We start from the raw sequence: 14,251 nt of genomic DNA, 5'->3' as shown, positions 1-14,251 counted from the left end.
AGTGATTGGGAAAGTAGAAAAGTGAAATAGTTGTGTTGGTGTTCTAGGTGGTGACTTGTTGAATTGTAGAACCTAATGGGTCAAGTTAATTAAGAGTTTAAATGTGAACTACAAAATTAACTTGGTCTTTCGGATGAGAATGGTCTAAAGCCTTATGCTATATCTTCCAAGGTTCAAGCACATCAATGATTTATACTCCCTCCATACATTAATGTTCTTCTCATTTCTCTATTATATGTGAGTAATATTTTAATGAAATGGGAAGAACATATTGTCTAGAGGAAGTGAGATTTACCGGCTACACGATGTGAGAGAGTTGGTCAAATAGCGCAGGCCCGATATCCCACCAGGCCCAACCTCAATTTTTTCCTCGTCTTGGGCCTTTGGTTAGGCCAAAAAGACCATGACCTGCCCCATAAAAGCCCAGTTCTAAAATTGGGCTATGGGCTGAGAAGGTTGACCCGGCCCGGTTTTAATTAGCAATGAATACACATTGATACTTCAATCATTTTTGTGCGTTGTATTTGTTGCAAGCCCACAAGACTTGCCATGCTTGGCCTGACCCACCCTATGGACATCTATACTACGTACGCGTAAATCTGGCAAAATTTACCCGATCTAAATAACCAATCCCGAATTGATCCAAACTTATTCAATCTGATCCGAATGTATATTATCGCATAGTGATTGTTATCCCTAAATGATTTGATAACAAGCAATCCGAAATGACTCAAACTTATTCAACCCAACCCGAATATTTATTATTGTGTACTGACCCTTATTCCTAAATAATTTGATAATAACAAGCAATCCGAAATTGACCTTACTCTAAAATGACCCGACCTGATACTAATTCTTGCAAACCGGATCTTGATTTACTCGACTTAATTAACCCGTTTACCAGATCTACGTACATAACTAGTAAAAGTCTAAAAGGTAACGAAGGTGGGTTATCCCGTATCCGGCAAGAAAAAGAACGCAAGGAAGAGGGAGCTAAGAAAAGGGGGAAAACTAAAAGAAAGGGCAGCGGAAAACGCGTAGAAAAGAAGGGAGAAGAGAAGAAGGCAGGCCCACAAATAATAGAAGGACAACATGGTACACCAGTTTGATACAGCGAACGCTTCAACAGCATTCTTTCCCGCCTCTCCCGCTACTAACTCTCCTCTCCCTTCTCTCCTTTTCCTCTTCTTTCTCTCTCTTCTCTTTCCTTTTTTTCCTTTTGTTTCCTTTACTCCCAATTTCTACCATTTTCCCCCCAAATTATTCGCACAATTTTCAATTTGGACCAGGGTATTTTTTATCAACCCACAAATTTTTTTTTTTTTTTTTTTTGGGAATTTGGGCGAGATTAAGAACCAAAATAGAGAGAATATTAATTAAGGATTGATAAATTGGGATTTTATAAATAAAAAGAATAAAAAAAAGGATGAGTGCGTCGCGGTTCATAAAATGTGTGACGGTTGGAGATGGAGCTGTTGGTAAAACATGCTTGTTGATTTCTTACACCAGCAATACATTCCCTACGGTCTGTTGTTTTATTTTGATCAATTCTCAATTATGTGTTTTTGTTTGTGATTTGGCATTTTGCTGTCGTTTTTTATTTATTTTGTAAATCTTTTTTATTTATTTGTTTGTCGTCAATTGACGTTGAATCGTAAAATTATTCGTCAGGGCCACAAGGGTTATTATGGATTAAAATACTTGTGTAAGGCGGCTTACACATGTGTATTGTAAAACGGGTTAGTTGGTTGGTTGGATCATGAACATGTTGTACACATTATTTATCTCTTATAACAATTTATGGATTCAAGCAATAGGCATTCTTGCATATCAAAATGTTGGTGGAGAATGTCTTGAGGCAACTCTTATGTTGGGCTCTTTTGGTTTTAGGAATTCGACTTTTGTTTTTGAATTAGATGTCGGCTTTCTCCGTTGTGTTTTAATTGAGGACACAACACAATTTATGGTAAGGAAAACCGATGCACTTAAATTCTTGATGTTGAATTCATACGCCAAAAACGGATATAAGACGGTTACAGACGTAAGACTGACTCATTAACAGTATGAGTGAATTAGGAGTACAACGTTGGTCATTCACGTGAGACGGTCTCGTTCAATAAAATTCATATTGAGTTTCTGCTATACCCAACACGATATTTCTTCGCTTGTTGGGATTTGTTTTAGATGTTTGTGATCATGATATTGTTTCTTAGCTTTCTGTTATGTAGTCCGACTCTTCATTTTTCCTCAAGTGCCCATGTTTGGACCATCTTATTCGGACATGGGCACGCTAACTTAACTCTTCATCTTAAGCATAAACGAGCTAACTTTTTAAAAATAGTCGAGACCAACACTTACCAATGTACTACGGAATTACCCTGACAGCATGGAATTTTGTTTTTTTACGATTTTGACTTTTTATCCTTACCTCTATTAGAAAGATGGTTATGTTTTTTTCTCATGTGTTGCCTCAACATATGCTTTTTTAGGCTTTTATCTTTTGTTTCTGTAAATGGTAACAGCAACGACGAGGAAATCTTGGTGTCGCTTTAGGTTGATTTATGCCAACTAAGGTAGTTTTTGTTCGTTCTGATGATGACAGGATTATGTGCCTACAGTCTTTGACAACTTCAGTGCAAATGTAGTTGTCAACGGGGCCACTGTTAACCTGGGTTTGTGGGATACTGCAGGTAATGCCTTCTTTCTCAATGTTGAAGTTCTACATCACTGAACTGAACTGTAAACTTATTCTATGTTGTGTATTGTTGCAGGACAAGAGGACTACAACAGATTAAGACCATTGAGTTATCGTGGAGCTGACGTTTTTATTCTTGCTTTCTCTCTGATTAGCAAGGCTAGTTACGAAAATGTTTCTAAGAAGGTAAGGATTTTTTTATCAAATACCAGTATACGTTTCCTGTCTTCTGGAAATATTTGTCTGTTGCTAATAAGCTGTCTTGGCTAATTAATTTTCAGTGGATTCCCGAGTTGAAGCATTATGCTCCTGGTGTCCCTATTGTTCTCGTGGGAACAAAACTCGGTCAGAATTAAATACTGTTTTTGATTCTCTCCCCTCTTGCAATTTGTGTCTTTATTTTGAAGGCGCCTTTATATTTCTTTCCTCCCCTGGATTTGCATGGTTCATACTCTTGTTTGCGATTTTCATTCCCACTTAATAATACATAACGACCCCTTTGCTGATTAAGGGTCCGTTTGGATTGAAGGAATTGGAGAGAAGGGGAGGGGAGGGAAAGGGAGTGATTCAATTTCCTTTGTTTGGATAAGAAATATGGGAGAAAGAAAATGGAAGGGGAGAGAAATGAGAGGACTTATTTTCCCTCCTATAGAACAAACTATAATCTTTCTAAGGTTGGCAAGATTTGGAAAGAAAACATTATTTGAACCCTAATTATACCACCACCATCCTTCAATCCTCCATCCATTCTTCATCTCCCTCCTTCCTCCCCTTCCATTTCCCTTCATAATTTTTGTTATCCAAACACCCACATCCCATTTGCCCTCCCCTTCTCTTCCCTCCCTTCACCTCCCCTCACTCCCCCTCCCCTCCCCTTCCCTCCTAAAATTGTATCCAAACGGACCCTAAGTGTTCGACTTTTTTGGATACCTTTATACGCTTGTGGAGCTTATGCCTGGTTATGCTAGATAGTCATGTTTCTTAACCAATAGTAATTGGGTGGTGAGTCTTTATATCTTCATACGCTTGAGAAGTTATTTACTAGTTTGATGTGGATGGCACCAGATCTTCGAGATGACAAGCAGTTTTTCGTAGATCATCCAGGTGCAGTCCCAATAACTACAGCTCAGGTAAAATTACTTTGAGTGTTTGAACTTTGCTATTTTTTTTTAAAATTTACATTTTTTTTAGTTTAGTCTTTTTGGCTTATCATTTTGGGATTAAGGCTCTGATGTTGTTGTTGTTGTTGTTGTTGTTTCGTCTTTTTGGCTTATAAATTGGCTTGTGGGTTTCCTTGTCGTATTTTTAAAGGGTGAGGAATTGAGGAAGCTCATTGATGCACCAGCGTACATTGAGTGCAGTTCAAAAACACAACAGGTACGTGAACACATACTTCTGTGAGACGGTGCACATGGTAGACCAACCAATTGTCGATATAATTCAATGAGGAATCTATGAGGATTTGGATTGGTTTCATTTGTATTTGAGCATGATACAATGATAGACTTGTTATTATGGTAACTAATTTTGAATTATGTCCGCAGAATGTGAAAGGGGTGTTTGATGCAGCCATTAAGGTCGTGCTTCAACCACCTAAGGCTAAGAAAAAGAAGTCAAAAACGCAGAAGGGTTGCTCCATATTATAATCCAGATAGAGTGTGAAGAGAAACCAGACCCGACTTGGTGCATTCTACCCTGTCTTTCTTTTTCCTCTATCAAGCTTGAGGACACAGAAAGGCGTCACTTAGCGTATGACCTTCTTCTACCTATTGTACTTAGGTTACGTTGTGAAGAATCAGTTTCTTTTTTTTCTTTTCTTGGCATTACATTGGCGATTCTAGTTCCTGGTTTTGGTTCGGTCTTTATGTATTCAAGCATAAGGTACTCCCCAGTTTAGGCAAGAATATTGATTTTTTTTAACCTTAGCAACATATTTATTCAATTCTTTGCAAGTTGTTACGAAGATAATTGCATCCGACTGCATTTGTTAGCTTCTTTCTTTGATTTTCTCCCTTCATTTCAGTATCCTATTCTCCCTTTTCTTCTCTATGGCAGTTTGATACGATGATTCATGCCGTTTGACTCTAACTATGACTCGGCTTTCAGTATCCTATTCCCGTTTAAGGCTTAGTCGTATCTTGTATCTTTGAAATTAGTGTTCAGATATTAATTAACTGGTTTGAATTTTGAGTGGTAGACTTATTTACAGTATTGTGTATGGTGTAGTTTGGTTGAACCAGTCTTCAATTCAGAATCCGCATAGTTAGGGGCGACTAACTTACTTATAGGGAAGTATGAGTTGCGACACAAATACTTCCGGTCAGTTTTACATAAACACTACTGCAAAATTTCTTGCTGTTTTATGTAAGTACCCCTGTAAAGGTGGTTGCCAAGTATTTTGATGAAACTATTTATGTAAATACAGAGCATTATACTCCTAAATAAGATACTCTCTGTAAAACCGTCTTATAAAAGACTTTTAGATGTTTCTTGGAGGAGCTGGAGAGCGTCAATATTTGTTTTGTTTAGCTAAGCAATTCTGGACAGTTAGTTGTTCGTTTGAGCCGTCCACGTTCTCCCACCAAAATTTTGATGTACTGTCTGTGTGAATATTCCGAAATCTGAAGCTTTGAATGTATACGATTCGGGCTAATAATAGAAATCCCAAGTAATTAATTATTCCTCATATTCCCAGTTGACCTCAATTATATTTGAAAAATGTTTACGGAACACTACCTGAAACCTTCTTGAATAAAAGCAGCTATTTTAAAGCCATGGGTAATCATTCACTCCCGTCAGGCCGATCTCCGGCAATCCGACCTTTTCAACAAATCATTAAAACTCTTCAATTTAGCTAGCCACTAATTTAGAATGGCTTATTTTGAATTTCAATTCATTCCCTTCATCTCAATACTGATTTTGGAAACTTTTTCGGTTATCCACTACTATGGGGATTTGAACCCCGGTCTCATTGCTGAAACACAAAACAACCAACCTCTTAACCTGAAATTAAGTTGATAATAAATAACTAATATAACTAAAATTAAGTTGATAATAAATAACTAAGTGTGTATTTGACCTAGTTTGTAAAAGTGTTTTTGACCTCAAAAACACTTTTTGGCCAAACACTTGTTTTCTAAAAGTCAAACAAAAATTCTCAAAAGCTAAAAATACATATTTTTGCCCCATACAAATAAAAACTACTATTTGTTGTTTCTGCTTTTGAAAAACACTTTTCAAAAATTAAGCTTGAAAAACAAAAACTCATTTTTGAGAATCAAGGCTAAACATGCTCTAATACAAACTGATTAGAGAGAGAGAGCACCTTTTTCCTAGTTTACCATACAAACTTGGGAGAAGTGTCCCAAGTCCCAACTAAGTTACTTCAATAACCCGAAGGATATTACTCCTGATCAACACCAAAACAAGACACGAAGCTATTATACATGTACATACTGCACATCAAGTCCCAAGTCTCAAATCTTAGTAAACAAAAACATACAAATATACAATTGTGATCACATAATCACACAAGCGTTCGGGTTTTCATCACTAAACGCAGTAGAGTACTTGACTTCAGTAGAATTCTCACGGGCAAGATCCACAATCCCAGGATCCGGTAACAATTCCGGGTTCCTGACGTACCCAGGCGGGGCTTTCTTATCATAGACACCAGGTGCATATGGATGAACCAAGTGGTCAACCGCGTCATATGGGACATAAGGCCAGAACTCGGCTTTCTTTCCAGTATGGTGCTTCACCCGGTGCAATACCTTATCTGGATCCACGTACCCGATAACTGTGAGCTTGTGCTGTTTGGGGTCCACTTCCACTTGGGTCACCCCTTTCATGCCTTCTACGGACTTCCTTACTTTTCTTTCGCATCCTTCACAGTCCATCTTTACCTTTATCTCCACCGTCTGCAATGTTTTGTTCAATTGCGAAGTAGACTTGAGTTGGCTTACGTTGATATCAATGAATTTTGTATGAGATTTTATAAATAACTAAAACTACTCTGTATTATGCAAGTAGTTTTATACCCGTACAAAACCCGTGTATTTTGCACGGGTCGTAATAACAGGCGATATCATTAGATACATGAACATATAATTGAGCGACATCAAGTGTTCAATACCGTGACAATATAAATAGTTCATATTTGAAGATTCGAATATTTGATAAATATTAGATTTGAATATCAGATAATAAACAACCGTATTTTATTAGAATTATATTAAAGGTGTTTTTGACATGTTAGACCCGTTGAATCTATGTAAATTGTGACATTTTAACTTATGTTTTAACATAAGTAATTAAAATAAGAATAAGAGATAGGAAAAAGAATTGAGTTGAGGAGAGGGGATAATTAAATAAAATAGAAAATGTGAAGGGTCTCACATATAGAAACTCAACGGTCAATCAGAAGCCAAAAAAAAAAATGGCTTTTATACTATGTAGATTGTTTTATACTCCCCGTCTCATTCATTTGTTTCTCTTCTTTTATTCTGGTTGAGGGTACCTTAATCAAATATAATTGAGATGGAAATGGTATTTTTTTTTTATAATTGAGATGGAAGGGGTATTTTTTTGTTTTTTTTATTGACCAAGTATATTATGTACAAAAAACTTAGTTGAAAAGTTAGATATTAGATTATAAACTTTCGCAAGGCAACCATAAATAAAATTATGTATTAATCACTAATTTGTTTTTTTTTTCTTCGATGTCAAATGAGCCCGAGGACGGTATAATATCAGAGTAGGAGAATTCATACTAGGACATATTGTCCACTTTAAATTCTTTTTAATCACTAGGATAAGACATCTTGTATATTAATCACTAATTTGTAAAAATGTGAATACAATGGAAGTTATTTTCAATAGTGTCAAGTAAAATGTCATTTTGTAAAACCCCAAGTAAACAATCGTGTTCTACAATAAAACATTGTAAAACCACAAGTAAACAACGGTGTTCTTATTGCAAAACATAATAGTAAATGGAAGTCATTTTCATTAGTGTCAAGTAAAATGTCACTTTATTTTACAATAACGCGTGTGGAATACTGTTTTACACAAAAACTTTTGTTATTCGTGAGTTAGAGAGTAAATGAATAGGGTTGAGTTTCAGCTAAATACACTCAAATACCTTTAGACCATCTCTCAAAACAACCATTACTTGGTCAAGTGTTATCTAATTTGAAATTAATAACGGAAATTTCAAAGAGTGATAACTACTCCGTATTAAATGGAAACGAAGGGTGTAATAGGAAGAGTAAGGGGTTGTTTGGTTGCCTTTTAAATTCATGGGAATTGGAAAATCATGGGAAGTAGCTAAATGAAGTCTTGTTTGGTTGCCCAATTCATGAGAAATGGAACTTCTTATGGAATTCCAATTCCTACCTGATGTAGGAAGTCACTTACTTAGCCCCCATAAGTAAGTGGAAATTCCCACATGAATTGAAGTTCCCGCATCCAACCAAACAACATTTATACAATTCACATGATTTTCAAGTGCATATGAATTTAATCTTCCCGGAAATTCTATCTTCCTATGTTGAACCAAACGACTCCTAAGACTAAGACAGTTTGGATCCTCTGTCTCATTTTCGTGTCCCATATCTTGTGTCCCATTATCTCTTTATTCGACACATAAGTAATAAATATTAAAAATAAGTATGTAGATATTATCTAAGATGAGGTGTCAACATATTAAGGCAATGGGATACAAGATGGGACACGATAATGGGACAGAGGATCTGGACTCAGACTAAGAATAGGTAGCGTACCTTGAGAGGTCTGCGCTTTTTGAGAGGATTCTTGTGTGTATGACCACGAAGAACTTGTAAAACGCCCATCTTTAATGTAGTTTAATAATGACTTTGAAACTTAAATCAAATGTCCACTGCCTACCACCTTAAATTATTAAGTTAAGTATCGGCCCTCTATAGTTATGCTCACAAGTTCGGGAAAAACCACGAACATTCTAGCCACCCGCCTTGGCTACTTGGCCCATGGACGGTTGCTTTTTTGGGATTTTATACAAAAAAATCTTTTAGCGGCAAAAAGCATGCTGATGTGGTTTTACCATGGGCTACTACGTGTCTTCATCCACGTGGCTAGGTTACCAATATTATGCCACACATTTCTCATAAACATTTTTGATTTAGAGCTAACACCCTATTACTTGAGAACTAGTCACTCACTAAATTAGTTGAGACTTGAGACATATGGAGTACTAGATGAGAAATTACTACGAAAATAACAGAATTAAAATAAAACAATATTTATAATTAGAGAGGTCTAAATACGGAGTACAATATTGAAAGACTATCAAAAAATGACAAATAGAGATATTCCCTCCAAGTTTACATATTCCTCCCTTCTCTTTTGAGTACAAGTATTAAGAAATTAAATTTAGACCATATAAAAGACACTATCGCACATGAATTTGAATATAGACCATACAAAAGTTTTCAAATAAGGAATAAGGAGAAACATCTTACTAGCTCAAAGAGGAAAAGAGGGAGTATTAAAATTTGACCCGATCGGCTAAACCGACCTGAAATGACTCGTGACATTCCACCTAATCGACCGAACCCGAAATGGATAAATTAGGCTCCAAATCCGACTCTACTCGATGGATCAAAAATAAGCTAAGTTTATTTATTATTCTTATATAAAAAGGAATTTAATGTTAGTATCTATTCAACCTGTATAACTCCAGCAAAACTCAACCAGCTCACTTTGAAAATCCCTTTTCTCACTTTGCGGATGATACTATCATTTTCGCTAAAGCATCTAATCAGAGTTGTAGAACCATAAAATCTATTTTAGATAAATTTTGCACGATTTCAGGACAATTTGTTAATTTTGACAAATCCACTTTTCATTGCACTAGAAATATTGAGCGATCTCTTCGGGAATCCTTTAGAGGTAATCTTCGTATGAACGAGGAAGCTCACTTGGATAAGTATTTAGGATGTTCTATAATTGACAGCAGAGTGACTAAAAATACTTTTGAAAGTATTATTCAGTCTTCTTGCACCCAATTATCAAAATGGAAAGCAAATTCTTTGTCGCAAGCAGGTAGACTAGTTCTAGTCAATGCTAATTTAGCTTCGAAGGGAACTTTTCAAATGCAAAGCTTCCTTCTTCCCTCGTCAATCCATAAAAGATTAGATAAAATTAATAGAGATTTTCTATGGAATAAGAATCCTTCACAACGTTCCCTAATTTGATTGGTTGACATAAAGTTTGTTTACCGAAATCGGTTTGAGGAATGGGAATAAAATCTTCGGAAGCAGCCAATAAAGCTCTCCAAATGAAACTTCTATGGAAAATTCTTATGGATAAGGAAAGTATATGGGTTAGAGTGATAACTAAAAAATACTTGAGAAACTGTTCACTCTTTGATCATAAGCCAAATTCAGTCTCTTCTTGGCAATGGCGTAAACTTATGAGTCTTCGTACTCTATTTAGAAAAGGACTAAGATGGCAGGTAGGTAATGGTAGCAATATTAAGTTTTGGTCTGATAATTGGGTTTTCTCACACCCTCTTACCAGCAGTATGGATGATGATGATAGTAGTCGTGATCTTAATCTTTTGGTTAAAGATTTCATAACCTCAGACAAGCAATAGAATGTTTGTAAATTATCTAGTTTAGTGAATAACGATATTGTTAATCAGATTACTAACATTCCAGTGCCACATAATGATATTCCAGAAACCCTCATTTGGGGGTTGTCCGTAGATGGAAATTTCTCTACCAAAACAGCAACTTGGTTAGCGCAAGGTTTGTTCGATCAAGCTCTTGACAAATGTGAATTTCAATGGATTTGGAAATTGAATATTCCTCCTAAATTAAAATTTTTTCTTTGGAAAGCCTGTGTTGACGGCCTTCCAACGAAAAGTAGACTTCTCAAGAGTCATATTAATGTCCCACCTCATTGTGTTCTGTGCAACAATCCAATTGAAAACAAAGATCATTTCTTTTACGAATGTCCCTTGATTAGGTCAGTCATCCAAGACCTGAACATTATTAGTTTCAACGAGTTTTTGTCAAATTATGATACTATTACAAGTCAAAGTTTTCTAACGAAACTTAATTATCTCAAAGATCTAATTCCAAAAGATGACTTTATAAATATTATTTTTATTTGGTGGAATGCATGGTTCCATAGAAATGATATTATCTTTAATAATGTTAATTTAAGTATTAACAAACTTATTACTTCATGTAATAATAGCACTAAGACATGGAATGTGACTAGATTTAAGGATCTCAACAATCCCGAGGTAGAAAAGTCAGCTAAAAACAATTCTAGTAAGGAAGAGATTTGGTGGGAAAAACCTACAAACGGTTTCCTAAAGCTAAATTTTGACAGATCAAGAATAGAAGGTAATAAAGCTGCTTTAGGATATTGTATAAGAGATCACAATTGTAAAGTCGTTTTGTTAGGAGCAAAAAAGTGCGGATCCAATAGTATCCTTGTTGCGGAAGCACTTGCTTTAAAAGAATGTATTTTAGCAGCTAAATATTTAGGAATCTCAAAGTTAATTGTGGAGGGTGATAACTTATGTGTTATTAACTCGATTCGAGGTACTTGGCAAATTCCGTCGGAAATTTCTAGTATTATCAAGGATGTGAAATTAGACCTTTATTTTTTCGATGAAGTGATAATTAAACATTGCTTTCGTGAAGCCAACAAGGTTACTGACTTCATGGCTTCAGTTGGACATTCATGTCCAACTTTTTTGAGGTGGTTTGATAGCCGATGGCTTCAACTTACCCCCCTCATTCGAAAGGATGAGATAGGTTGGTCCTACCCTAGAGAATCAACCTAGTTTTCTTACCTAAAAAAAAAAAAAAAAAACTCAACCAGCTCGACCCATTTGGCCGGTCTACTTGAGAATAACTAAATGTCTACCCGTATTATGCGAGGAGTGGGGATCCTCTGTCCCATTTGGTGTTCCAATGTGTGTGCCACTCCAAGTCTCCAATCACCTTCTAACACATCAACAAATTAATATAATTATTGCAATATTTTATTTTGCAACAAGTGATGTGTCAAAAGGTGGGTGGGGTGGCACACACAATGGGACATAAACTAGTATTGGTGCCCGGCTTCGCCCGGGCTACCTCTACTTACCATTAATTTTTTTTTTTTCATTAAATAAAATGATTTAAAGTTGCATAACCCATAAATTTATCATTAATATATTTTTCCTATGACATATCCTAAAATTACGATAAAATAAATTTTGAGACAAATTCACTACTCCCGCTATTAATATTTTACTCGTATTAATGAAATAATAGTAATAAAATTTCACTACTTGCCCGTAATCATTGTTACTCTCACTACTCCCGCCGTAATTATTGTTATTGTCACTACTGCCGCATTAATATTGATAATTTCACTACTCCCGCCGTAATTATTGTTACTTTCACTATTGCCGCATTAATATTGATTATTTCACTACTCCCGTTGTTGTTTCTACCACTTTCACTAATCTCGCTGATAATATTGTTACTTTTACTATTCAAAAGAGTGATTATTATCATATAACTATATCCAATGTTACTACAATTCTTTTCTTTACTGACAAAATTATAAAATTGCATAGATTTTAAATTTAAGATATAATTTTATGATGATAATAATTAATATCATAAGTGTGCATGTTTATACTAATTAATTATTTTATTTTAAGAAAATTGACCATCTTCTATAAATATTTAGGAAAATTACCAAGCATGTTTTTCTTTTAGTCTCCTTGAAATTGACCTTTTTAATTAATTATTTTATTTTAAGGAAATTGATCATCTTAATTAATTTATTTTAAGAAAATTGACCATGTTTTAGTCTCTTACAAATGTTTAGAAAAATTACCAAGTTTCTATATAATTTAATTTTAACCCAAACTATATAATATTTGCATTGAGATCCCTTAATCGGGTCCATCACACGGTGCTAGTGATTTAAAACTATATAGTATAATTAATTTGAATAACTTTCTTTAATTATATTGAAGTCCCTTGGTTTCTGGATTTAATATATAGTATTGAAGTGGGACAGAGGATCCTTACTGATTATGCGAGAGCCTCAAATAAACAAATATTAAACACGCTCACATGGGGGTTCGTCTTTATTTCCCTCTTCATATCGGACTATCCAAATGCTGTAAACTCGTAATTTATAATAACCGTGTAAAATGCTGTAAACTCGTAATCCCCTTAAACTAAAAGAATAAGAGATTCTCAAGTTTTCCCGCCTAAATGAATTGCTCTATATTGGGCTTTGGGCTTCATTATATCCTATCTTTAACTAGCATACTCATTTCATATAATAAATAATTCTATGACATTTTAAAAGGGGGTAATATTTTTTCAACTTGCATTCCCCTTTATTTAGAGAATAAAATTTTTCAAAAGTTTTTCCTACAAAGGAAGTTGGCTAAATAAGGAAACAAAACTCTATTTTTATTAAATTATTATCTTTTAGTTAAGATATAATTTTTAATCATTATAATTTTTTTAATTAAATTATAATCTTTTAAAACAAAAATAAAACAAAACTGGTATAAATCTAAAATTCGTATATGAAAAACCGAAAAATTTGATATTATTCGTTTCGCATAATTTTTTTTTTACCAAGTACGAGTATTTAATTCGTATAAAAAAATTATGAACTTATATTATTAATTTCTTGACAAAAAAAATCTTTGAAATTATTTGAGAAACTTTTTAAATTGTAATCATTAGTTTTGTGATGAAAAAATTCATTAAAATGTACATTTCATGAATTTACTTAATTCTTTTAATTAATTTTCCATTTCAATTTTTTATCCTCATATTAAAATAAGAAAAAATAATAATACGTCAATTTTAAATCTTAAATAATACATTATAAAGTAAAAGATCTATGAATACCGCGCATGTATGCGCGGGATCCATACTAGTTTATAATACCCGTATAAAATGCTGTAAATTCGTTTGCGCTCTAGACTCTTTTGCTATACATTAAAATAATGATCCGTATCATTTACTCCTTTCTAAGATGGCTCACCTAGGGCTGTTAATGAGACGAGACAGCTCGCGAGCAACTCGAGCTCGGCTCGGTAAAAGCTGGGTCAAAGCTCGGCTCGTGTGAGCTCGGCTCGGGCTGGGGCTCGGCTCGAGAGCTTAACGAGTCAAGCCGAGCTAACGTTGGCTCGGCTCGAAAAGCTCGTGAGCGGCTCGAACTTGTATAATTAGATAAAATATTTCTCATATTTTATAAAAATATTTTGTCATGATTATAATTTGTATCACACATATCAAAAAATGTCTTTTTGATTTTCCAATGTTTGTATATAAAACTTTCGAGCCTTGTTATTAAAAATATTGAGAGAAAAAACACGAAAATTCAACAATTATATATAGGCTCGAGTTGAACTCGAATTTGGCTCGAGCTCGCGTTAAAGCTTGAAGCGATAACGAAAGACATTTTTTCAAGCTCGGGTAAGCTCGAGATCGGCTCGAGCTCGAGTTTTACTTTATGAGCACAAGCCGAGCA

At 34.8% G+C, this 14,251-nt stretch overlaps 2 protein-coding genes across 2 annotated transcripts; one reads left to right on the top strand and one right to left on the bottom strand.

The window, feature by feature from the left end:
- The first annotated feature begins 1,102 nt into the window (after positions 1–1,102).
- On the top strand, positions 1,103–4,685 carry LOC141643344 (rac-like GTP-binding protein RHO1). Its single transcript, XM_074452474.1, has 7 exons — positions 1,103–1,525; positions 2,603–2,690; positions 2,772–2,881; positions 2,977–3,040; positions 3,761–3,825; positions 4,007–4,072; positions 4,240–4,685. The coding sequence occupies exons 1-7, from the start codon at positions 1,427–1,429 to the stop codon at positions 4,339–4,341; spliced, it is 594 nt and encodes a 197-aa protein (XP_074308575.1). The 5' UTR covers positions 1,103–1,426; the 3' UTR covers positions 4,342–4,685.
- A 1,328-nt stretch (positions 4,686–6,013) lies between these two features.
- Positions 6,014–8,815, bottom strand: LOC141631123 (heavy metal-associated isoprenylated plant protein 26-like). Its single transcript, XM_074443839.1, has 2 exons — positions 8,479–8,815; positions 6,014–6,615 (listed from the first exon to the last, which is right to left on the bottom strand). The coding sequence occupies exons 1-2, from the start codon at positions 8,545–8,547 to the stop codon at positions 6,214–6,216; spliced, it is 471 nt and encodes a 156-aa protein (XP_074299940.1). The 5' UTR covers positions 8,548–8,815; the 3' UTR covers positions 6,014–6,213.
- Positions 8,816–14,251: the final 5,436 nt, after the last annotated feature.

The sequence above is a fragment of the Silene latifolia genome, chromosome 2 (genome assembly GCF_048544455.1).
Source record: "Silene latifolia isolate original U9 population chromosome 2, ASM4854445v1, whole genome shotgun sequence".
Taxonomy (NCBI): Eukaryota; Viridiplantae; Streptophyta; class Magnoliopsida; order Caryophyllales; family Caryophyllaceae; genus Silene; species Silene latifolia.
This window is presented reverse-complemented; position numbering and strand designations above follow the sequence as displayed.

What these genes read in the sequence shown, in the direction of transcription:
- LOC141643344 (XM_074452474.1), top strand. Translation starts at nt 1,427, where the DNA reads ATGAGTGCGTCGCGGTTCATAAAATGTGTGACGGTTGGAGATGGAGCT. An exon ending in TCCCAATAACTACAGCTCAG is followed by an intron (nt 3,826 to 4,006) that starts GTAAAATTACTT and finishes GTATTTTTAAAG; the next exon opens with GGTGAGGAATTGAGGAAGCT. An exon ending in GCAGTTCAAAAACACAACAG is followed by an intron (nt 4,073 to 4,239) that starts GTACGTGAACAC and finishes TTATGTCCGCAG; the next exon opens with AATGTGAAAGGGGTGTTTGA.
- LOC141631123 (XM_074443839.1), bottom strand. Translation starts at nt 8,547, where the DNA reads ATGGGCGTTTTACAAGTTCTTCGTGGTCATACACACAAGAATCCTCTC. An exon ending in AAAAGCGCAGACCTCTCAAG is followed by an intron (nt 6,616 to 8,478) that starts GTACGCTACCTA and finishes AAAACATTGCAG; the next exon opens with ACGGTGGAGATAAAGGTAAA.